Consider the following 24,047-nt stretch of genomic DNA (forward strand, 5'->3'; position numbering starts at 1 on the left):
TCTCGATAAAATAGTTAAGAGCAGAGACATCACACTGACAACAAAGGCCCGCATAGTTAAAGCAATGGTGTTCCCTGTAGTAACATATGGCTGCGAGAGCTGGACCATAAGGAAGGCTGAGCGAAGGAAGATCGATGCTTTTGAACTGTGGTGTTGGAGGAAAATTCTGAGAGTGCCTTGGACTGCAAGAAGATCCAACCAGTCCATACTCCAGGAAATAAAGCCAGACTGCTCACTGGAGGGAATGATATTCAAGGCAAAACTGAAATACTTTGGCTACATAATGAGAAGACAGGACACCCTGGAGAAGATGCTGATGCTAGGGAGAGTGGAAGGCAAAAGGAAGAGGGGCCGACCAAGGGCAAGATGGATGGATGATATTCTAGAGGTGACGGACTCGTCCCTGGGGGAGTTGACGACCGACAGGAAGCTCTGGCGAGGTGACATCCTTATGGACTATTATAACACACCTTCATCACCAACAGGTCTCTGCCATTCCTGCACAGAATAACAGTTGGCAGTAGTTGCCCCAAACAGACCTTCCTCCCATGTATATGTAAAACAGATTACTTTTGATGCAGCACACCATGAGCATTATCTTGATTAGAGTGAAATTGGGGCATCATCAAGGCCTGTAGTAACTCCACCTGGCTCCATTGTGGTAACTAGAGAAGTGGACTTAGGAACCATTATCATTTCATAGGTCCCATCTCTGTCAGTAGATCTACCTCCTGCCTAGAGAAATGAAGGCTTGGGGGGAAAATCCCTGGGGAGATACAGAAGAAAAAATCTTTTTATTTTCCTGGTCTTGTTTTATTTTTCTCAGTACAGTTGGAAAAATTGCAACATTTTGGAAACTAAACAGAAACTTCGTATTTTTTTTAATGAATGTAATGACAAACTACTTATACATTGCTCTCCTTCCTTTTCCCCTAATATTTTCTATAAACTTATACGAATGTTTTTAACTTAAGCACGGCAGTTCCTATACAGGAAGAACATTATGGCATGCTACCTTCTCCAAATGTTACATCCGCGTTTTCAATCCACATAGTTTTAAGCAGCCCTTTTCCCAGTTGCGCTGGTGACCTAAAGCCGCCTCCACATTTCCAGAAGGAACGTGTGCTTTGGAGAGCCTCAGAGCCTCCTTCCATGTGAGTTAGTACCCCGCACTCTCAGGATTCCAGCTCATCTGGAAGCAGTCACGTGTACAGTAATTTCTTTCACCGTTACAACCAGCAAAGAAAGGCTGCTCACATCTCCTCGCGCACTGAACATACGAAGACATCAACCTAAACACGCGCCGTAATGATCAACTTCTGGGAAGCCAGAAAAATTAACCAATCGCTCCTTCCGACGTCATAATCCCTCCACCCAACCCCCTCACGTCCTTCCGGCAGGCGCTTCCACCTTACGGCCGATATGTGGGCGGAGCCTCAGTTTTTACAGTACTGTACCCTGGACAAGCCTGACGATGTGGACGCAGGAGGGGAACGTACGAGACCTTCATTTCTCTTGACACAGAAAGTTGGAGAACCAGAAACTACCTATACCTTAGCCTCGCCGTTTTTTATGCTTTGCTCTGAGGAAAGGCGGCGTTCTTCTGAAGCAAAAGTGAGAGCTATTATGCACTATACAGCTAAGTCCGAATTTCAGAATGTCTTACTTGATAAATCTTAACATCTATCTAAAGTAGGCTAGTTGCAAACTTAAAAGCAGTAACAAATTGAACATATATCCTAATACTTTTCGTAAGCCAGGATCCTCCGTCGTGTGGAACGAGAGTTACACCCCCACGTTCTAAAATGGTTCGCAGATTCCAGTACCGCCACAAGGCGGGTGGGGGTGGGTCTAAAGGCCATTGGTCTGCGACTGCCCCATAATGGGTACTTCGGAGCTACACTGCTGCTTCCGGCCCCTTTCCCCGTTGCATTCCGCATTCGCTTCCAAGGGAAAGGTCGCTTATCCTCTTTGCTGCAGACGCACTCATTTAATGCATTCAAAATCCCTGAGAAATAGACTTAGAAAAGTATTCACATCCTATCTTCCTGGGCCATCAACTCTTAGCGACCATGAAGATAGATTTTCTCCCGGACCCATGCTCTCCTTCCTTCCCTCTCGGGGTGTGGTGACGAAGCGCTGCTGCGCCACCGCTCCAAACCAAATTCTGTAGTTCTGCGGCAAACGTTCGGGCAGCAACACTCTCCGCGACGACGCTTAAAGTTACGCAGAACGTGGACACCGCGGCCACTCTAGAGGACTCCCCGCGATAAAGCGGCGTCCTTCTTCCCGCTCTCGGATGTAGGACGTAGTTCCGGAAGTGGGAGGGGAGGAAGAAAGGAAGCCGCCATTTTGTTTGTTTGCTTGCGTGCTAACGGTGGAGTTGGTGGTCCTTTGGGCTGCTCATGGCGAGGAAGTGACGGAGAAATTTGTAGCGCTCCTTTTCCCTTCATCAGGTCAGCTTTTGTCGAGAGGAAAAAGGTAGGTGGGAGGCAGAACGTCTTTGTGGCGATTTCCCGGGTTGGGAAGGAGGCGCTGGCGCTCCGTTTGGGGTAAGGAGGAGAGCAAATCGATGATAAAAGTTGCTGTAATTTTAAATTTTCTTTTCCCCGCCGCGGTGCTTGCACAATACCGAAGAGGATTTTTTCCCCCAATCCGATACATTTCCTGAGGATAATTATTGCAGTTTTAGGCTAGCTGTTAAAAGAGTAGGAAGCAAGCGATGTGACTTAAATTGATTTAGCTTGTTAGATCATAAGTTTCAGTATGATTCAGATTGCACGTCAGCAGCGATCCAACGAGTAGAGATGCTAGGGACTAAATATGGACTTCAGGTGTGCAAGTATGTACTGCATCTCTGTGTTAGATCTGGAGGCAGCATAGTCGAATTTCTGAGTGTATCAGAAGTATCTTTCAGCACTGAATGATCATCACCAGCCTTGATACATTAAGATTCCGACTTAGTGTAATATCCGAATAGTATTGAGATAGATTCACTGCTCTTTTACTTTAAGAATTTACTAATTGCCTCTAAAACAGATCCACAAGATGGTAATAGAAAGTCAGTCGGAAAAGGAGCATCACTTCACTTAATGCTGAGAAGCCACTGTCTTACGCTATGTTTGCTGTACTGTATTGTCAGGGATGCCTGCAATTTATAAATGCTATGGCACCTCTCTTTCCCAGTGCAAGCTGGGACATGCTCTTGAACAAAAGGTAGTTGAGACATACAGTAGGAGCTGTCAACAGTGATCTTCAGTGAGTTTACACATTGCAGCAAACCATAACGGGGTTTTTGATTTAGCATGTTCTGTAAACACAGCCATCATGGTTTATTCATAAACCATGGCTTAACACAATGTGTAAATGCTGTCAACATCTTTCATACCTACTAGATACACTAGTCATAGGCATGAGTTATGGTAATAATGGCCGGTCCAGGACATCTTGGAAGTGTTAACCTGCCTGCTCATGAGAAGACAGATATGTAGAATTTTTTAGCGATCTAAATAGTGATGGTAAACTATAAAGTTAAATTGTAGTAGTCAGATAATTCTGAAGGTTATTTTTATTTAAGAGAGAGCAAGAACGCAATCAGCCTCCAAAACTTTTTATTTCTAAGAGTAAACTTGGATTTTACCTGCATTGAAAGAAAACAAAGGTAAACGGAGAGGTTGATTATAAGCATCCTCAGAGATGCTTATAGGACTGACGGAGCCATGGTGTCAATCATTTTGCTAGTGCACATTCTTTACTCAAAATTTAAGGATCCCTGGCCCACTGAATTGCCATACCCCTTTTTTACATAAAATTTAGCTTCGGGGGTTTTATCTAGAATAATATTGCATTTTATTTGTAGTAAGAGAGTAGTTGTATTATACTCATTTGACACATAGTGTATATATTTTCAGTTGACCATCATGTTTGACAATGGACATGTAACTATCTTTTAAGTCTGTCTAGAAACTTCAACATGTGAAGTTGATCATCTTTGTTCTTAAGGGGAGCCAGACAATCTGAATATGGAGTATAGTGCTGATTTCTACCTGTAAAGTAATTTAATTAAACTGTTTAGGATCTGTTTATTTGAAATATCTGAACCATTACAGATCTGCTCAGGAAGTAAGATCTTCCACAAAAATTACGTTCACAACCCCAGTTAATAGGGCCTTTTTAGTGATGGCTTCCAAATTTGGGGATTTTGCATAAGGCCTCAGTTCTATGGATATTTATTCTGGGCCACTTTTTCTTGAGTATTTAGAATGGAGAAATTTTAAAAATTTAGTATTCTTTTATTTTTAAGTGGCCTAGGATTGTGAATTACTTTTTGTAACAATCTAATGTTGATTTTAATTTATAATGGTATTGTTCTTTAAACTGGGTTACAGTGATTAAGTCTTAAAAGAGCAGCTCTTAAATCAGTTTGTTAAGAAACAGTACAGGTAGTTCTTGCTTACCAATCACTCATTCAGTGACTGAGGTTTCAGTGGTGCTGAAAAATAACTTTATGGCCAATTTATGACCATTTACCACCTTCACAGCATCTTTCAGTCATGTGATTGCTATTGCAATCAGTACACATTGTCCTGTGCCTGAACTGTGTTTTTTTTTTTCCTTTTCCCTCCTTGCAGAGTGGAGAGATTGGAGAGGAAGAGATTGCAAGAGAGTAAGTTGTTTGCTTTTCTACACATCAAAAGCAATGTGATCATGCTGGGAGCCTGATCCTTCCCCCTTTGGCTTTTGTTTGTCTCCTAACCGCTCCCCCACCCTTTGAAATGCTCAAGTGCCTGCTTACTGTCTTGTACTCATCAAAAGCAATGTAATCGCTCTGGCAGCCCAGGGTTGGGATCCACAGGCACTACACAAACAGCTTACTGTACCCTTTTCTGCTGCATGATTGCATTGCTTTTGATGTGTAGAAGAGCAAATGGCTTACTCTCTTTAATCTCTTCCTCTCCAATCTCTCTTCTCTGCTGGAGGAGGAAGAAGGGTCAGGCAAAGGAGAGATTGCCTACAGAAATCACTTGCTTCCCTCCGCCTTGCAGAGTGGAGAGATTGGAGAGGAAGGGATTTCAAGAGAGTAAGCTGTTTGTTTAGCATGCCTGGGGCTCCCAGTCCCAAGCTGCCATTGCAGTCGCATTGCCTTCGATGTGAACAAGACAGTAAGCATGCACAGGGCTGGGAAGTGGTTAGGAGGCAAACAAAAGTGGAAGGTGTGAAACTGACTAGTCTTGTCTCTTTCCAGCCAGAAAGCACTGTTGCACAGGATTTCCCACTTGGTGACCGCTTTGCTTAGTTGTGGTATTGCTGGTCCCAATTAGGGTCGTTAAATGAAGTCTACCTGTAAGCTGAAATGATAAAATAACAGTTTCTTCATTATATATTTTCATATTATTTCATTCCCTATGTTCATGACACAGACCCAAGTATGCAGTTGGTTATTTAAAATTTTCATTGTACATCTTGAGACATTCTAATCTAAATTGTTTTGAATATTTATTGTGTTTCTTTGCCTTAATAGATAGTATATCCTCTCAGGTTCAAGTGAAGTAGAATGGGAGGGGATACAACAAATGGCCAGGAATCCTCTAGCATTTAAACAAATGATTCTGTATTTACAGATTTAAGTAATTTTAAACCAGTCTTTGCATGGTAACTCTGAAATAAGTCTCACTGTCTAATGAGGTTTCTTTTCACTAAGTTGAAATAGGAATATAGCCTTACTTACATTTGTCATATTGAAGTAAAACCAACTCCTACTGAAATAATAGGACTCCCTTTTGAGTTAACATTTAAGGTTGTGCTTTTAATTTGTTATTTTAATTTTTTCATTAAACTAGCATGTAATACTTTTATCTTGAAATGTTTTCTTTTAAAAGATGAAGCACTCAAAACGAGCTTATTACTCTGAAGAGGATGATAGAGGAGAAGAAGAAAAGATTACAAATAGCCAAAAGGTTAGGAAGAAGTCTCATAGCAGTGAAAGAAATTACAAACACTATAAATCACTTAAAACTGCAGACAGGTACTTAACTACAATTTTCTAATTATAAATGAAGTATAAGATGCTATATTACTTTATTAAATTTATATAAGTATATTTCTATTTGATTTAATGCAATATGTATTTGATATAGTTACTGTATTTTGTTTTTAAAGTAGCTTAATGAGTATTATAAATGATAGGTATTCCTATTTTTACTTGGTGAGAGAAGGGTAAGATTTCCTCTTCCAGTTATGCTGTTCACTGGAGTTCTAGAAGGTGATAATCATTTGTCATAGTAAGGAAAGGAAGCAGGATTATTTCTGTACTTTAATTGTTTTGGATGCATTTAGAAAGCTCTGCAAAGTCACCTGTGAGCTAAGCTTTCAAAGTAAATTTTCATGTCCCATATTAATTGGATGCTTTGTCCAAGAGAAGAATTATATTGATGGCACTTTATATAATTTGAAGTTGGAATAATTACACTATATACAGTACATATATTTAACATTTGTTTTATTGTTGCTTTATTTTTTTTGCTGAAGAATCTGCCTGTTGAAAGTGATGAAACTAAACTCCCTGGAGAATTAGTTCAGTGTGATTCTTTTATTGCTGTATAAAGGGTTTGTAATGGATTGTCCATGCCTTATCTATTGGACCCCCGTTATTTCCTTTGCAGGGATCTGATTAGGCCCTTGTTAGTAGCCAGCTCTTGACTGTAGTTCATCTCTGCCATAGCTATGGAGACATACCCACAACTTAGGTATAGACTGCATAGCCTAAATTGATTTCTGCTAGTCAGAAAGGATATATGAAGAGCTAGTGTCTATGAGGATGATGCTGATCATTTTCACTCAGCAATTCACAACCTACCCTTCTCATAGAACTGAAGCAAGGGTTTTTTTAGCATCTATAGTGTTCATTAAAAGCTCAACTATTATGCAGATCAGTCTAAGGCCTATTTTAATCCAACATTTTCATTCTCAGTGCAGCCCAGATGTCCCTGTTGTTCTCACAAGCAGAAGATAAGAGACATAATCCCTTCTTACCATTGTTCCCTTATATCTCATATGTGGGGATGTTGTCCCAAGCCTGGAGGTAACACTGAGTCTTTAAGACCATTGACCCTTGGTACACATGTCCTCTATGAATTTATCCAATCTCCTTTTAAAATCTTCCATTGACCATCATGTCATGTAATGATTATAAACTATGTGAAAAAGCTTCCTTTTACTTGTTTGCTGCTTATTCCAGTGAGCTTCATTGGATAGCCCCTGGTCCTAGTTTTGCCATGCAACTGCCCTTCAGATGCTGAGTGAAGCAACTTGGGGAGATGCTATGGACTGGTGGTTGAGGATGTTTGATTGACTGTCATGTTGATGGTTATGTTAAATGGTGCCCAGGACCTGGGAGAGGGAAAGGGCAGGCGTGAGAAGGTAAAAGTGAAGGTGGAGAGAGGGTAGTTGAATTTGGGCTTTAAGGAGTCGTGGGTTTGTTACCGCTGCATAGCCTGAGCTGCTTAGCACTGTCTACTATTGAATAGCAGTGGAAGCTCCAAAAGTGATAGCCTTTGGAGACTTTACCTGCCTACATGTAGTTCATGGCCACCGTGGCAAGCATGAACCTGATTCAAGTCATTAAAGGGTCCAATACACAGAGGTAGACGTGTTAGATCCGGTTTTTATGTCAGGATAGTCATAACGTGATCTGAAGGTTGAGGGTATTACTATCAGTCCTTTGCCGTGGTCAGATCACTTTCTGGTTGTTTTTGGCTTGCTGGTGCTGTCTTACCCACTCATCTCCAGAGAGAGGTTGGACCTATTGGAATATACTAGGCAAGTTATGGAGCCTGAGTTAGATTCTGACTGGGCAGTCTGGTCATGTTATTTGGAAAGTGCTTGATCCTGTGACTTCTGAGGAAGAGAACATGGCCCTTGGGACTGTTAACCTTACTGCCTGTCAGATCCATGTCCCTTCTGGTTGGTTACTTGTATGGTGAATTCATCCTTGAATGAGAGGATGGTTCTGCCTGCCTTGAAATCTATCACTGGACCCAGTGGTTGCAGACAATTTTAGCCCAATCTCCAGCCTTCTTTTCTGGGAATGTTGTTGAGGTGATCAGGTTGCAACTTTAGAAAACACTGGAATAAGCAGATTATCTGGACCTGCTTCAGTCAGGTTTCAGGTCTGGACAGAGTATAGAGACAGCATTTGTTGCACTTGTTGATGACCCCTGTCAGTGCCTGGATATCCTGATTCTCCTTGACTTCCCAGTAGCTTTCAATACCTTCATGATATCTTTCTGGATCAACTATGAGGATTGGAAGTAGGAAGCAAGGTTCTTCTCCTTTCTGCATGGCCAATATCAGTTGGTGATGAAGGGGAAGAGGTTGAGCCTGAAGCCCCTGCTTTACAAGATGCCACAGGCTCAATGTTCTTGTCCTTCTTGTTAAACATCTATGTGAAGCCGCTGGGTGACATCATCTATTGACACAGGGTTAGACTAATGAGTTGGCCAGTGATACTGACTTGTATATCTCAACCCCATGTCAACCAGAAGATGCTGTCAAAATCTTGTCGCAGTGTCTGGAGATTGTTGGAGGTCTAGATACACAGCAACAGATTCAAACTCCTTACCTGAACCAGGAGGCCCTTTAAATGATCACTCATGCTTTAGTCACTTCACACATGGACTGCTACAGTGTTCTGTATGTGGGATTGACCTTGAAAACCACTCAGAAGCTGCGGCTGGTCCAGAATGCAGCAGTGTAGACAATTATGGATATATCTCATCAGGCCCAGGTAATACCTTTACTCCATGAGCTGCACTGGCTTTAAGTAGGCTTCTGGGTGCAATTCAGGATGCTGGTTGTTACCTATAAAGCCCTTCATGGCATAGGGCCTGGTTATCTAAAGTTGGCATGCTGCAGGTCTCACCAATCAAGCAGTGTGATCCAGTAGGATATAGGAACTGTCACAGCACCTACCCTCTGGAATACCATCCCCCTGAAATACATCTGGCTCCCACCCTGGGCATGTTCAGATGAGCTCTGAAAACCTGGCTTTTTCCTGGGCCTTGGGTTACAGTGGTCCTATGTGTCTTTTAATGGTTGTTTTTCTTCTGGCATTTGGGTGCTGTTATTTAATTGTATTGAATTACTGTTTTTATTGTACACTGTTCATACTCATTGTAGAGTTAAGAGGCATTATACATTTCTAAAATAAACTCAGTCACAAGACTGATTGACCATGACTTCATGGTTCTTCTGCTGCCAGGAATTTTCCAACTTTAGGTTCTGAATAGGATTACACTTTCCCAACAGAATTGGTCACAATATGGGGATCTTCCTGGTTTCACAGCTCCTGCTTGAACAGCATGCCAAGAATGCCTTTGCACATATTAATTTAGTACACCAATTGTGACCTTCCCTGACTGGGAGTTGCCTCTGACACCCTTCATATCCTTTGCAAGCAATCGCTTTACAGTACTATCCTGGAGGGTCCCTTTCATGCCTTTGTTGTTTAGTAGCCCAACCACTTCCCCAGCTTTTTTTTTTGCTTTGAATGTGTTTAAGGATGTTCTTATTCTCCTTTATGTTTTTGCCATATGCTTCTCAAATTCTTGTTCTGCGTTCCTTTATATCACCATATATGTTTTCTGTCAAGAGTTTGTAGTCCTTTTCGTTCTCATTAGGATAGGCTTTCCCATTCTGAAGGTAGCCTTCTTTTATACTTCCTGTACACTTTTGTCCATTTTGGCCTCTTCCTGGTTTTGGCTGACCCTTCCTTATATTGTGAAATACATTTAGTTGAGCATCAATTATTGTGATTTTAAGTAATCTCTAGGCACTATGGTTTGCTTTTTCATTTTAGTCTCTTTTTTTAGTTTTTTCATTTTTAGTCTCTTTTTTGCTAGTTTTGTTTTATGTTCAGATGTGACTGTGTTGGGCCCTGCTGGCAGTTTCCCATTGCATATATGCTAAATGTAATAATTATATTGGTTCTATGACAGTTACATCTCACATGAGGTACATTTCACATTGTCAGTACTTTAGATTAAAGTGTTTATCTCTGACATGGTTGGTTCTAAGATCAACTGTTCTATGACATAATTATTTAGGTATTTAAAGTTTTGATTTCTTTGTCATGCCTGAGTATGTGAGGGTAATCAGTGGCTCCCATTATTATAAGAACTTATCCTACCGTATCTCTGATTTATTTCAAATCAAGATCTTCAGTATTTTGATTGGTTGGGCAATAGCATATCCCTAGATCTAATTCACATTTGTGGCCAGATACTGGCACTTTAGTGATTCTATGAAGGTATCTTATCTTCCAGTATTTTCTAGTATGTTAAATTTAAAGTCTGACTATATATAAAGAGAAACACTTTTCCCAGTGCATCCCACCCTGCCCTTTATATTAAGTTTGTACCTGGAAGTGGCTGTATTCCACTGATTCTTTCCATTCCACCAGATCTCTGTTCTCTTTACTATATCTGCGTTTTTGGCTCGAAGACTTCTAACATACACATGTCATTTTCCAAATGTTGGTATAAGCCTTTTTCATATCCTTTTCATTTTTTTAAAATTTCTTAACTGACATGACCACTCATTAACTCACTTCCAACAGTGGTCCTATTTCTTACAGTATTTCCTGAAATATCTACACCCTTCCAAATCAGATGCTGTCTGGAATCAGTATAAAAACTGTTCTGCTACATTTGTAATTAATGTGTCTACAGCCTGGTTCCATTTCAGCTCAGGTGGGTCCCGTCTCTCTTCCCAAAACATTCCCTGGTATTGAACAAATTTAAATCTTTCCTCCTAACAGTATAGTCTCATCCATACATTCAGACCTCTGAGCACTGCTTGTCTAGCTTGCCCTGCACAGAGGGCAGTTAACATTTCTGAGAATGCTGACTTGGCAGTCCTGGATTTATCTAGCAGCCTAAATTTGGCTATGAAGAATGGCAGACTACATTTCTTAAAGTGATTGGTACCAATATGGACACAACAACTGCCTCCTCCCCAGTACTGTTGAGCAGCTTATCTAGATGACACATGAAACCTGCAACTTTTGCACCGGGTAGGCAAGTAACCACATCCATTACAAACACATCGGTCTGTGTTTCTAATAGAACCGCTTACAGTCAAACCGCCCCCCCCAGAGGATATTCTTGGTCTGAGAGGATGGGGATTCATCACCCAATACTTGGGTTCATGGGAACATCTTCCTTATCTTCAGATTAATAAGTTTCTTCTCCAAGACCCTTGTTCTCCCTGATAAGGGAAATCATCATGGGAAAACGTCACATCTCAGAAGGTCTTGTCTACATTTTTCTCTGATTGGGCATTTCCAGTTCTGTCATGTTAGCTTCAAGAGAACCAGCTTGTTCCCTTGAGTCAGGAACTCTCAGCACTGAGCACAAACTTATGGCACATTTGTAGATCTGACACACTCTGCAGGAAACTGGAAACCACTCCCTCCCTTGCTGGCTTTTTATCTGTATGTTAATTATTGTTAGTAATTTGGTATTTTTCTTTAGAAAGTTTTTAATCCAAAAAGAGTTTGAAGACCTGACTTTCTCACCCAGTAGATAAACTCACAGTGATGTTTGGTCTGTGGTCACTGTACTTCTCTCTTGCAAAACTGCTCTGTGCCTTTTTGCTCGCTCTGGTTGTGAACTCCCAATCGCCTCTCTTCTTTCCAAAAAGTGCTATTTTCAATTGAGTTGTTGGCTAAGGAAGTGACTCCACTGCTTAATTCCTTGATTTAATTAGTCATCAGTTTATAAAACAAATATTATTTTATTGTAAAGAAAACCAAAATCAAACTTCAATGAAATGAAATGGCACAGGACTTTGTGACACAGGTTTGTGGAAGGAATACATTCTCAGGGTGAAGGAGAGTACTGAGAGGGCCACTTGGGGAAAGAAGCTTTGCACATGCAGGCTTCCTAAGTCTTGACTGCATTTTTCTGCAACACTGTGCAGTTTCCCTCCCTCAGCATTTTTGTTTGCCCAATTCAGAGATGTTCTCATCCTGGCCTGTGCATGGGTTTGTTGTTTTTGGAATATCTTCAGATGAGATAAACTGTCTAAATCAGCCTTTCTCAGCCTTTTGACCCTGAGGAACCCTTGGAATATTTTTCAGGCCTTGGGAACCCCTGCACATTCAGGCTCAAATATAGGCCAGAAGTTATTATATTTGTTTCGTGTGTAGGCCTGTATATATATGCATTAACAGTGTTCTTAAAATAAAAATAAAGAATGAAACTGTCCTAACAGTCAGGAAACCACGCTGAGACAAGGAATAGGTCTCTAGTGTTTTATTACTGCTACATTAGACAGAAAATCCTAACAAACTGAAGAAGCGTGGGAAAAACCCAGACAGATAAACCCCAAAAGTCAAGGCAGGTCTGATCTGTGTCTCTTTGAATGGCTGCTTAACTCCTCAGTACTACGCATGCGTTTTCCCCCCTGGATAGGGGCCCCCTCCTGCTCACCATCAGTGCTCATGACAGAAACTTACCTCTTTAATGTGAAGTTGCCCAAATTTGAAATAATTTTTTAAATAAGTTGTGATCTCCCGGGGAACCCCTAGTGACCTCTCGCAGAACCCTAGGATTCCATGGAACCCTGGTTGAGAAACCCTGGTCTAAGGACAGTTCTTGTGTTGTTCAGCATAAGCAGTCCACACATTCAGGTGGGACAGTTTACTGATTATTACTTTTTTGGAATTAAAGTGGTTGAACCTTGAATTATATCTGCTTGCTGTTTTTTGTTAATGCCTTGAACTCTGAGTGGCTATAATAGCAACTTTCATATAGTTTCTGCCTACCTGAAGTGCTTAACACACTCATTTGTAAAACAGAGTAAACAGTATATTTTTCATCATGACCTCTAGATAAATAGGGATTCTAATGAAATATTGTTCATTTTTGGAAGTTGATTAGATGATAGAAAATATTACTGGTTTGCAGAACATTTAAAATCCAAACCATTTCAAACTCAAAACAGACCATCTCTAGATTGAAATATTTTTTCTGAGTTTCAAACAGCTGGTTCACATTTGAAACAGGACCTTCTGATTCTTTTGGAAGTATTTTAAGCTTGAATACTCAAGCATGGAACAGTTGTTTCAAATATAAAACAAGCATTTTGAATTTGAAAAAGGTCAGGATGGAACCTTTTTGCACACCTCTTTAAATTATATTTGTTTTTAACTACTTTTTTTGAAAATGGGAAAATAATGTAAATATATTTTCAGTAACTACTTGGATGGTAGATCCACACATGAGAGAGACCATCATGACCGAAGATATGTTGAGGAATATCGAAATGACTTCTGTGATGTAGATGACCATAAGCATTATCACAGACATTATGAAAAGAGTCATTGCCATCATTATACCAAATCTTCTGGTCGAAGTGGGAAAAAGAATCATAAAAGAAAGCATAAGAAACATGATCCCAGTTACAGCTTACATTCGGTATGTATGCTTAAAAAAAGAATAATAAATATATTACTGCTTTTAGGCTACTTCAAGGAATATTAGATTCTGTGGATATAAATGTTTGAAGATTTGATATGAAGAATTCCACCTGCATTTTATTTTATTTTATTTATCTAATTTATCCCCGCCCATCTCCTCCCGTCAGAGGCCTCTGGGCGGTTTACAACAAATGATTAAAACCATCAGAATAATAAAATACAATAAAAATACTATAAATAGAAATAAAAATAAAGAATAAAAATCCAAGCGATGAAAGATCTAAAACAGTCCAAGTGTGGGAGGAGTGGTCTATAACAACCATCCCCATCTAACTCAATTCCCCTCTCCACCCCAAGCGAGGCGGCAGAACCAGGTCTTCAGACTCCGCCGAAAGGCCAGGAGCGATGGAGCCAATCTCACCTCCGGGGGCAGCATGTTCCACAGGGCGGGAGCTACTGCGGAGAAGGCCTGCTTCCTGGACCCTGCCAGATGAAATTCTTTTACAGACGGGGTCCGTAGCATGCCCTCTCTGCACGATCGGGTGGGACGGGTTGATGTAATGGGGAAGAGGCGGTCCCTCAGGTAGCCTGGTCCCATGCCACGTAGGGCTTTAAAGGTAATAACCAACACCTTGAATTGGACCTGGAAGCAAACTGGTACCCAATGCAGCTCACGCAGCAGTGGTGTTACATGTGCCCTTCTGGGGGCACCAAAAACAGCTTGCGCAGCTGCATTCTGGACCAGCTGAAGCTTCCGGATACTTTTCAAGGGTAGCCCCATGTAGAGCACATTTCAATAGTCTATCTGAGAGATAACAAGGGCATGAGTGCTGTTCGAAGGGCCTCCTGGTCCAGGAAGGGGTGTAACTGGTGCACAGCACGTAGCTGCAAAGGCTCTCCTGGCCATGGCTGCCACCTGCTCTTCGAGCAGGAGCCGTGAGTCCAGGAGGACCCCCAAGTTACGCACCGGGTCTGTCTGGGGCAGTGCAACTCCATCCAGAACCAGAGATGTTAATGTCCCAGATACAGAAGAACCATTAACCCAGAGCCACTCGGTCTTACCAGGGTTCAGTTGAAGCCTGTTGTTCCCCATCCAGGCCCCCACAGCCCCCAGACACTCGGAGAGGGTGGTCACAGCATCACTTATTTCACCCGGTATGGAGATATACAATTGAGTATCATCAGCATACTGATGATACCTCATCCCATGGTGACGGATGATCTCACCCAGCGGTTTCATGTAGATGTTAAAAAGGAGAGGGGAGAGTACTGACCCCTGCGGCACCCCACAAAGAAGGGGCCGTGGGGCTGATCTCTCCTCCCCTATCAACACCGACTGGGATTGGCCCTGGAGGAAGGAGGTGAACCAGCGCAGAACTACGCCGCCCACCCCCAACTCCCTGAGCCGCCCCAAAAGGATACCATGGTCGATGGTATCAAAAGCCGCTGAGAGATCAAGGAGAGCGAGGATGGATGCACTGCCTCCATCCCGCTTCTGCCAGAGATCATCCATAAGTGCGACCAATGCCGTTTCCATCCCATAACCGGGCCTGAAACCTGACTGAAAGGGGTCTAGATAATCCGTTTCCTCCAGGACCCTCTGGAGCTGCAAAGCCAGCACTTTCTCAACCACCTTCCCCAAAAAGGCAAGGTGGGAGACTGGACGAAAATTGTCCAGAACAGTAGGGTCCAGTGATGGCTTCTTGAGGAAGGGGTGTACCAACGCCTCTTTAAAGGCTGCCGGAAACACCCCCTCTCCCAAGGATGTATTAACCATCGCATGGACCCAACCACACGTGACCTCCCAGCCTGCTTTTACTAGCCAGGAGGGACATGGGTCTAGCTGGCATGTGGTGGCATTTACTGTCCATAGGATCCTGTCCACTTCCTCAGGTCCAACAGGATCAAACTGCTCCCAGATAACTGGGTAAGCCTGTTCCCCTGGTATCTCTCCAGACCACGCCTCACGCCTGGAATCCAACTTGGAGCAGATCTGAGCAATTTTGTCCTGCAGATGCTCAGCAAATTCCTCTGCACGGCCCTGTAGGTGGGTCGCTGAACCCACCTTCCCCAAAAGGGATTGAGTGATCTTAAACAGGGCCGTCGGGCGGCATTCTGCAGACGCAATAAGAGTGGAGAAATATTGACGTTTCGCCGCTTTTGTCGCCACAAGGTAGGCCTTAATGGCGGCTTTTACCTGTGTTCGGTCGAATTCAGTCTTCGTCTTCCTCCAGCGGCGCTCTAGGCGTCTCTTAACCCTCTTCAGCACCCTCAGCTCCTCCATAAACCATGGGGAGTGCCGGGTTTGATGAGACAAGAGAGGCCGCACAGGTGCAATCCTGTCCAAGGCCCCTGCCTCCTCCCTATTCCAGGCTGCAGCTAGGGCCTCCGCTGGACCGTGCAGCAGATCACCAGGTATAACCCCCAGCTCCCTCTGAAACCCTACCGGGTCCATCAGTCGCCGGGGGCGGACCAATCGAATGGGTCCTACCTCCCTGTGGAGGGGAGTGGCATAAGAGAATCTCAGGGCCACCAGGGTATGGTCTGACCATGACAATGGGGACAGATCTATCTCTCCCCTCAGATCACATTGCCACTGCTCTGGCAAGAAAACCAAGTCTGGGGTGTGACCACTGTCTCGAGTCGGATCCCAAATTATCTGGGACAGGCCCATGGCTGCCATGGTAGCCATGAACTCCCGAGCTGCCTCTGAGGCACGCCCCAGGGATGGCAGGTTGAAGTCCCCCAGAACCATAAGCCTGGGGAACTCCACTGCCAGCCCCGAGACGGCCTCAAGCAGCTCAGGCAGGGAGGTTGCCACGCAGCAGGGAGGTTGGTACAGCAGCAACACTTCCAACTGTTCTCGGGAACCCAACTTGAAGAACAGGGTCTCACAACCAGCCACTTGTGGAGCAGGGCCCCTGAAGGCCACAAGACACTTAATATTTTAAGTTTAATATTTGTGTGTTGGTGTGTGCACGTAGATTCTTCTATAGTGAATGGTATTAACTGTATGAGTTTTCATTTGGTTTAATTGTCTACCACTTTGGAAAACTCAGATTACTTTGTTTCCTCTTATCTTGCAGCTCATAAATAAAAGTAGCTGTCTTATCATTATTTGAATTAGTTTTACAGCATGGTGAATCAATCCTGTCTAGCTTGTTCCTTGTTCTTCAAAATGGATCTGTGACAGTGGAATTAGTTCATTAATATGATGTCTGTAATGAATTCAACATGCTTCTATGCAATAGTTTCAAGCAAACATTAGGCATTGAATGATTTTATTATTGTGGGAGGATAAATCATTTTCAATAGTTAGCAAGATTTGGATATTTCACAAATAATAAAGTACTACCATTGTATATATTCAAATTTAAAAACGTTCAGATTCAAGAATTTGTTCTTACAGATCTGTATCATCAGAATATTAGATTGACTGGATTTTACTAATACTTTTTTCTTTAGCTTGTCCAATTATGGAACACAAATAGTTGCATGAATAACCTATTGATAAATATTAACCAACTACAGTTTTTAAAAATTTGAGATCAGGCCTGTTTTATAAAGATAAAAATGACAAAAACTTGTTTCAACTAGCAAAAACAAGTAATTTAGACCGTAATCTTAGTTTCAATCTTCTGTTAATGTAATATTTAAGAGACAAAGTTGTGTTGTGTTTCTATTGTCTTACAACTTTAAGTATTTATCTGAAAATCTGTTCCTTGCCATGTTTTTCTTCTGTAACATAAACTGTGCCCTGTGAATTTCTGGGGACTGAATTTGAAATTGCTCCTGCCAACTGTTCGTGGCCTGGTGCGTAACTGAATGCCTGAATATCCCCGCTGAATGAATTGCGTATTCTACCCTGAATTCACTCTGATATATTGATTGGCTGGACGATCTTGGTGCCGTTTCCAGAAGACCCACCGAAGGAAAAGATCCAGGAGTGTAGAGGATGATGAGGAGGGTCACCTGGTCTGTCAAAGTGGAGACGTACTAAGAGCAAGATGTATAGAATATTTTTCAACCCTTTTAAAAAAAATTTCAGCAAAACATCTGTTTAGAATAGTATGTTAGAGGAGAAGTGGGGGCGGGGCTAAGAAAGCTTCATTGCTCTCTTTTATCTTTTGTTTTGTCTTTGTATTCTATTTCTTTTCTTTTCTGTATTCTTAAATATTGCTGTTCAGACAACCACAACAGTAAATAAAGCTTAAGGTTAGATTGATAGCTAGATAACTATTTTGTGACACCTATCCAATAAAAATAACACATTCCGAAGCAGACAGTAAGTTAATGTTTTTATAACAATAGGCTTGATAGTGTTCGGCTTTATTCAGCTAGTTCAATAACAGCTGGAATTTATTCCTTTTTTTAGATGAAGTTATTGCTACTTTAGGGGAAGGCGCTTTTGGGAAAGTCGTAGAATGCATTGATCATCACATGTATGTATGCTGTTTTCTCAAAAGTATTACCAAAAGAAATGTGTTTGTATGAAGGTGGAAATCCTACTGCACATGCGATTAATTTAAGCAAATTAAACTTCAAAAAAATAATTCAGAAATATTGAGATAGTAGCTCTGTAGCCAGCTAGAATAATTTAAAATTTTCTGCATCTTGTGCAGTGAGGACGTTAATCTAGCATGGTGATGAAATTCTTGCAGCCCAAATCCTTGCTCAGAGAAGTCTTAACACCACAACATGCCAACCCCAAGCTACATGTAGTCTTTACTGTCTCATTGTTAAAACTTTGTTTTAATTTTAACCATTTTTGGTTTTTGGCCTTTTTAATACATTATTTAAACCCATTCTCTTTACTATTAAGTTGACACACACACCCAAGAATAACAGACCATAATAACAAATTAAACTTTAAAAAACATAAGGCAAACAACACAACAGGGAGTCAGGTATTCGTTAAGGATCCTTTGTAGTAGTTTTCATTATTGCAGCTCCCATAGTTATATATTTGTTTATAAATTTTATATCTCACATTTTCATTGATTTTAACAAGTAGTTGGTAAGATACGTAAATTTTGTCTCAAATACATGATCGTACATTTCTGTAATGATGTTCTTTAAGCAAGAACCTTCTTACGCTAAATGAGGGGCTTGCAGCTTAGGCTCCCAGCCTAATTTCAGACTTCCCTTTCTTGTGGCTGGCTGCTTGGAGGAGGCAGGGCTTTGGGAAGAGAATGGCGCTGCCCCGCCCATGTTTCTTTCCCTGCTGCTTGCTCTGTAGCCTCCAGGGAACTACTCTTGAGGCAGGGAGGTCCTCACTAGAAAAAAGGGACACATTCCTATCCTGAAAAATGGAGTTCCTATAATTTCTGCTGAATTCAACATTTAAATGTTGATCTTTGTATTTTTAAGGTTTATGGATTCTTCATTGAATCCTTTTACTGATGATAAATAATGGGATATGGGATTACGTGTTTATAGTCTTGGTGTTTGGTGATTGTAAAGAAGGTGTTTATTTTATTGTGTGAAGATGACTATTTACTAGTAGTCTTTCATATTCTGTTTTTATTGTTTTGAATTGGTTAGGATTGTTGAAAGCCGTGTTAAAAATTACTACTATTCTAGAACTTTTTTCCCGGTTGCTCTTGGAGTGTTTGAGTGTATTTTGATCTCTGTCTTCTCAGTTTCAGTCTTCTGAATTGAGCCTATTTCAGAGAAATTAATCCAATGTACCTTAAGTATGCCAAGTTGCTTTGTTTCCTGGCATACCCAACTATCTTTGAAGAGAAAATTGCTAGATTTCTTGACAAGCAAAAATGTATTTATGTGATATGCTCTCATGATTGGAGGAGGGCGTGGAGACAGTGTTAACTGATTTCTCCTTTGCCTGAAGCTCCATAAAATACTGTTCAAAAGGATTAGGAGACTGTCTGGATTATCATGGGAAATAATGCTGGCAATTAGAAAATTGGTATAAATTTTCTCCCCCCACCCTTTCATGAACAGGCTGGACCTTTCCCCCCTCCTACAAATTAAAGGGGAATTCTTGATTTGATCAGTATGTAATCATTCTTGTACTAGTCTGGTAGGGTTTGGTGGTGATAGCTACAATATGATTTGTGATATCACACCCACACTTGCGCCCGCTGCCAGAAAATGGTATTAAATGTTATTTGCATATAAGAAGAATGTTATTAAATATTATTTGCATTTAGAACAATGTTCTAAAGTTTTATACTTTTGTTAAATGGTAACTGTCTAATACTATTGCTTAATCAGGCCATACTAATATTAAGCGATCCCGTCTATCTAATATTCGTAAGTTGCAAATAATCATGATTACAGTGGAATTTTTCTTACATGCTTGAAAAAGGCTGAAATTAATTTGCAGTATTTTACTTTATTTCATAGGAGACAGATGCATGTAGCTATAAAAATTGTAAAAAGTGTTGGTAGATACCGAGAAGCAGCTCGTTCAGAAATACAGGTATTGGAGCATTTAAATACCTTGGATCCTGGTAGCACATTGTAAGTATAAACTAAAACATTAGTACTGTGTTAAAGAATTAAATAATTTACTGTTTTTGTAACGTCTTGTTTTGTCTCTATTCCCTAGTCGTTGTGTACAGATGTTGGAATGGTTTGAACATCATGGTCATGTCTGCATTGTATTTGAACTGCTGGGACTCAGTACTTATGATTTTATTAAAGAAAATAGCTTTTTGCCGTTTTCTATTGAACTGATTAGGAAGATGGCTTATCAGATTTGTCAATCCATAAACTGTAAGTACATTTAATAATTAAACAATTATTTATATCTAAAATACTATACATGAATTTAAGTATTGAGTTCCTACCTCTTTTTCTTTTTCCAGTCTTACATCACAATAAGTTGACTCATACAGATTTGAAACCTGAAAATATTTTATTTGTAGAGTCTGATTATATAGTAAAGTATAATTCTAAAATGGTAAGTGCTAAAACATATTTCCCTGTAAGTTGTTCCTATACATTTTTTATTCTGTATAGTATATTCCACTGCCATAACAATATTCCTTTTTCTAGTGTGAGATTCATATGTAGAATACATTTAGCAAGGCAGAAATCCATAAAATTATTGTGTGAAGCACTGAGAACATAGAGAGTTTTTTTATGAAGTTCATTTCTTGGATCACAGTATATTCCAATTATAAGAATTTCAAGAAATACAATTAAAATATGCTTATTTTTAACTTTGTTACAGAGGCGAGATGAACGCACCCTGAAAAACACAGATATTAAAGTTGTAGATTTTGGTAGTGCAACATATGATAATGAACATCACAGCACTTTAGTGTCTACACGCCATTATAGAGCACCTGAAGTTATACTTGGTTAGTAGAAATTTTCCAAGTTAGTTTAGTTTTGTTTAATTATCTTCTGTAAACAATTTAAGAATCTCTTTAATACGTAACTTTTCAATATGCGCAATGTTACTATTCCTCCCTACCTTTTTCTGTTTTTAAAAGTAATGGGGAAAAGCCTGGTGGTTAAGAGGTCAGGTGAGCATTATTCAGAAGATGTTAGTTCATGATTTTCAACCTGAGGATTGTGAAATAATCAAAATGTTGTGAATTGTGTTACAGCACTTGGTTGGTCTCAACCCTGTGACGTCTGGAGTATAGGCTGCATTCTGATTGAATATTATCTTGGCTTCACTGTCTTCCAGGTATGCATATAACATTTTAGTTAGAATTGTTGAGTTAAACGGAACGTTGAATCCACTTTGATCTGTCAATCCTTTGATGTGATATTTTATGGGAAGTGGATAGGATTATTTATCAGAACATTATATTTAGAGACAAAATTTGCTTAACTTAATATGGTATGGTGGAATTGTTCCAGCCTAATCAAAGTGCTTCGGTGCTGTTTTTACTATTCTGGAAGTGACCAAATTCTGAGTACTTTTGGCAGGCTCAGGAGACTGTTGGAACATTTACGGTAAGGTCAGAACAATCTGCTTCTAAATCCAAACAGCCATTCTGGATTCAGAACCATTCTAATTCAAAATGTTAAACATCTCACTAGAAAGAGTGCATATTGAGTACAGGTGGTCCTTGCTTAACAACCACAATTGGGACCCGCAGCTCCGTTGCTAAGTGATGTGGTAGTTAAGCAAGACATCATGTGACTGCACCTTGTGATTTTACTGCTGGCTTCTCCATTGACTCTGCTCGTCAGAAGCCAGCTGTGAAGTGCACAAATGGCAATTATGTGACCATGGGATGCTGTGACAGTCTGAAACACCCAAATTTCAATCATGTGACGGTGGGGATGCTGGATGGTTGTAAAGTTACTTTTTCAGCACCATCGTAACTTCGTATGGTCACTAAACAGGGCAGTCATTAAGCGAGGACTACCTGTAAAATGTACGGATGAGGAATGCTGCATCCCAGGTTTTTGCACAGTTCTCAGGATCCAGAACCCTGAAGACTAAAGGAATGTTCCTTTTCTTTAAAAACATGTTGCTATTAGCAAAGTGTAGTCTGATTGTTAATGTTTACATTTGGTATATACTTAATTTCTTGTTTTTTGTTGTTGTTTTGCAGACACATGATAGTAAGGAACACCTGGCAATGATGGAGAGGATACTTGGGCCTTTACCAGTACACATGATTAAAAAATCACGGTATGCTTATTTTAAATTGTGCACATGTTTTCTACAACAAATTTCAAAGGAAGCTTCTTCGGGGTGGGTTAAATATGTCATACTAGTAATATTTGCATAGGATCATAAACCCTGATTCTTTTGTCTGGTTTGATGGAAATAAACTGCATGCTTGTGGATACAGCCCATTTTCCTGTGCTTCATTTTCCCTTTGCATGAGCAGAGAAAACTAAGTAGGAATGAATGCTTTATTGCAACATCCAATCCCAGGCTTGTTGCTCCAAATAAATTAGGATTGCAAGAGCAGCCAAAAGTAGTTTTTCCTAAACCATCCCAAGTTAAGACTTGTGAGTTAGCAGCCAAATAAATTGAAGCAAGCTGCCCCTGAAAGTTGGAGTACTTCTTAATCTGTTCCTTCTATCATATTCTAAAATGTATTGTTAGAAACGGCGTTTACCAAGGCAAAGCCTTCTTTCCTTTCCAGTGTTAAGACTACATACTTAGAAAAGAATAGAGTCACTTGTGAGATGGGCGGTGTAGAAATATGAGTGAGAAATCACTCACTCCAGTTGAACTCGGGAGCTTTTATTTCCAAGTTAACATAAACAGCAATAGTTTTGATGCTATGTGCCAAAATAAGTAGCTGTAAAATAAACCGCCAGAAAGGCAGCATATGTGACATATGACAACTATCTTTAGTTGTGACATAGTGACAACTATTTTTTAATGGAAAAATTAATGGTAGTTGAGAAAAATAGCTTAAGTCTGTGTGCAACCTAAAAACAAACATCAGGAAGAAAGATAAAGGAAGAGACCGCTGAACGGAGCTTGAGAAGAGGAAGAGAGCACAGGAGAACTTAAGGAAGAAAATAAGAGGTGTTCAAAATATTTTGAGTTTGAAAAGAGTTGAGTTTGGAATACACTATTCAGAGTTCAGACTGCATTGTTCCAGCCACTTCTGAAAACCCTTCAAGTTCAAAGCAGTGATTTTTGAGCTAAATAACTGTTTTGAAGAAGCTTGAAATACTTTCAGCATGTTCAGAATAATGTGTTTCAAATTTTAATAGTTTGTACATCTCTATAGGGAAATAGGAATTGTCACTTTTACTGCCTTATATTCAAGGCTACAGTTAAAACAGATCTTTATGTACACTTTGGCATAAATTTCATTGAATTTAGTGTGGTATCAGATATTTACATAAGATTGCATAAAGGGTATCATAAACACTCAAAGAGAAATAAACATTTATGTATTTATGAATGAATAAATGATATTTGTAAACTGCCCAGTTATACTGATAGCCCAGAAATAGAGATTGGCAAATTATAGTAAGGGAAACATTTTAAGAAGTAATTGAATAAAATTACAAGAATGATGCTAATCTTAAAAATTGTATGCATCAGAACTACAGCAAAAAGAGCAGGTAACTAATTTAGCCTTTTTGTATATAGGAAATGTTACTTCCATCATAACCAACTGGACTGGGATGAACATAGTTCTGCAGGCCGTTATGTTAGGAGACGATGCAAACCACTAAAGGTAAGGAACAATTTTTTTTCCTTCACTTAATTCTAAAGTTCTAAGAGAAGTTTTTAAAGTCAGTATTTCTCTCTTTTCCCTAGGAATTTATGCATTGTCATGATAAAGACCATGAAAGTTTTTTTGACCTTATCTGCAAGATGTTAGAATATGATCCAGCCAAGAGAATAACTCTAGATGAAGCCTTGGAGCATCACTTCTTTGATGCCCTAAAAGATAGGTAGCTTTTCTTATCTTCCTTGAAGGAGATGATATGGACGATGTCTGTCAACATCTATTGTGAGATGTTGTAAATAATGAATTATTTTGTACAGTTGTTTCTGTCAATATAACCGTATGTTTCTATCCTGATACTGTTGTGTCTATCTGGTTGAACAGTTACAGTCTTGATCATGGATACTATCATGTAAACATTAAATAAA

General features: G+C 40.2%; 1 protein-coding gene across 4 annotated transcripts; it reads left to right on the forward strand.

The window, feature by feature from the left end:
• The first annotated feature begins 1,490 nt into the window (after positions 1 to 1,490).
• CLK4 (CDC like kinase 4) lies at positions 1,491 to 24,047 on the forward strand. Of its 4 annotated transcripts, XM_063292259.1 has the most exons (14): positions 2,348 to 2,481; positions 3,187 to 3,258; positions 5,880 to 6,025; positions 13,256 to 13,478; positions 17,399 to 17,489; positions 17,856 to 17,922; positions 19,850 to 19,966; positions 20,055 to 20,221; positions 20,314 to 20,408; positions 20,682 to 20,811; positions 21,064 to 21,146; positions 22,027 to 22,106; positions 23,538 to 23,625; positions 23,709 to 24,047. In XM_063292259.1, exons 3-14 carry the CDS (start codon positions 5,880 to 5,882, stop codon positions 23,847 to 23,849), a joined length of 1,428 nt encoding a protein of 475 aa, XP_063148329.1. In that variant the 5' UTR covers positions 2,348 to 2,481; positions 3,187 to 3,258; the 3' UTR covers positions 23,850 to 24,047. The 4 variants fall into 4 exon arrangements, with proteins under 4 accessions (XP_063148327.1, XP_063148328.1, XP_063148329.1 ...); XM_063292257.1 differs by lacking the exons at positions 2,348 to 2,481; positions 3,187 to 3,258 and adding an exon at positions 1,491 to 1,614; XM_063292258.1 differs by lacking the exon at positions 3,187 to 3,258 and having other exon boundaries at positions 2,332 to 2,481.

This window comes from Candoia aspera, chromosome 2 (assembly GCF_035149785.1).
Source record: "Candoia aspera isolate rCanAsp1 chromosome 2, rCanAsp1.hap2, whole genome shotgun sequence".
Lineage (NCBI taxonomy): Eukaryota > Metazoa > Chordata > Lepidosauria > Squamata > Boidae > Candoia > Candoia aspera.

Excerpts from the sequence above, each read along its gene's own strand:
- CLK4 (XM_063292257.1), top strand. The coding sequence starts at position 1,573 with ATGCTTTGCTCTGAGGAAAGGCGGCGTTCTTCTGAAGCAAAA. Across the intron at positions 13,479-17,398 it reads CCAGTTACAGCTTACATTCG|AAGACCCACCGAAGGAAAAG; the intron begins GTATGTATGCTT and ends TGCCGTTTCCAG. Across the intron at positions 19,967-20,054 it reads TTGGATCCTGGTAGCACATT|TCGTTGTGTACAGATGTTGG; the intron begins GTAAGTATAAAC and ends TCTATTCCCTAG.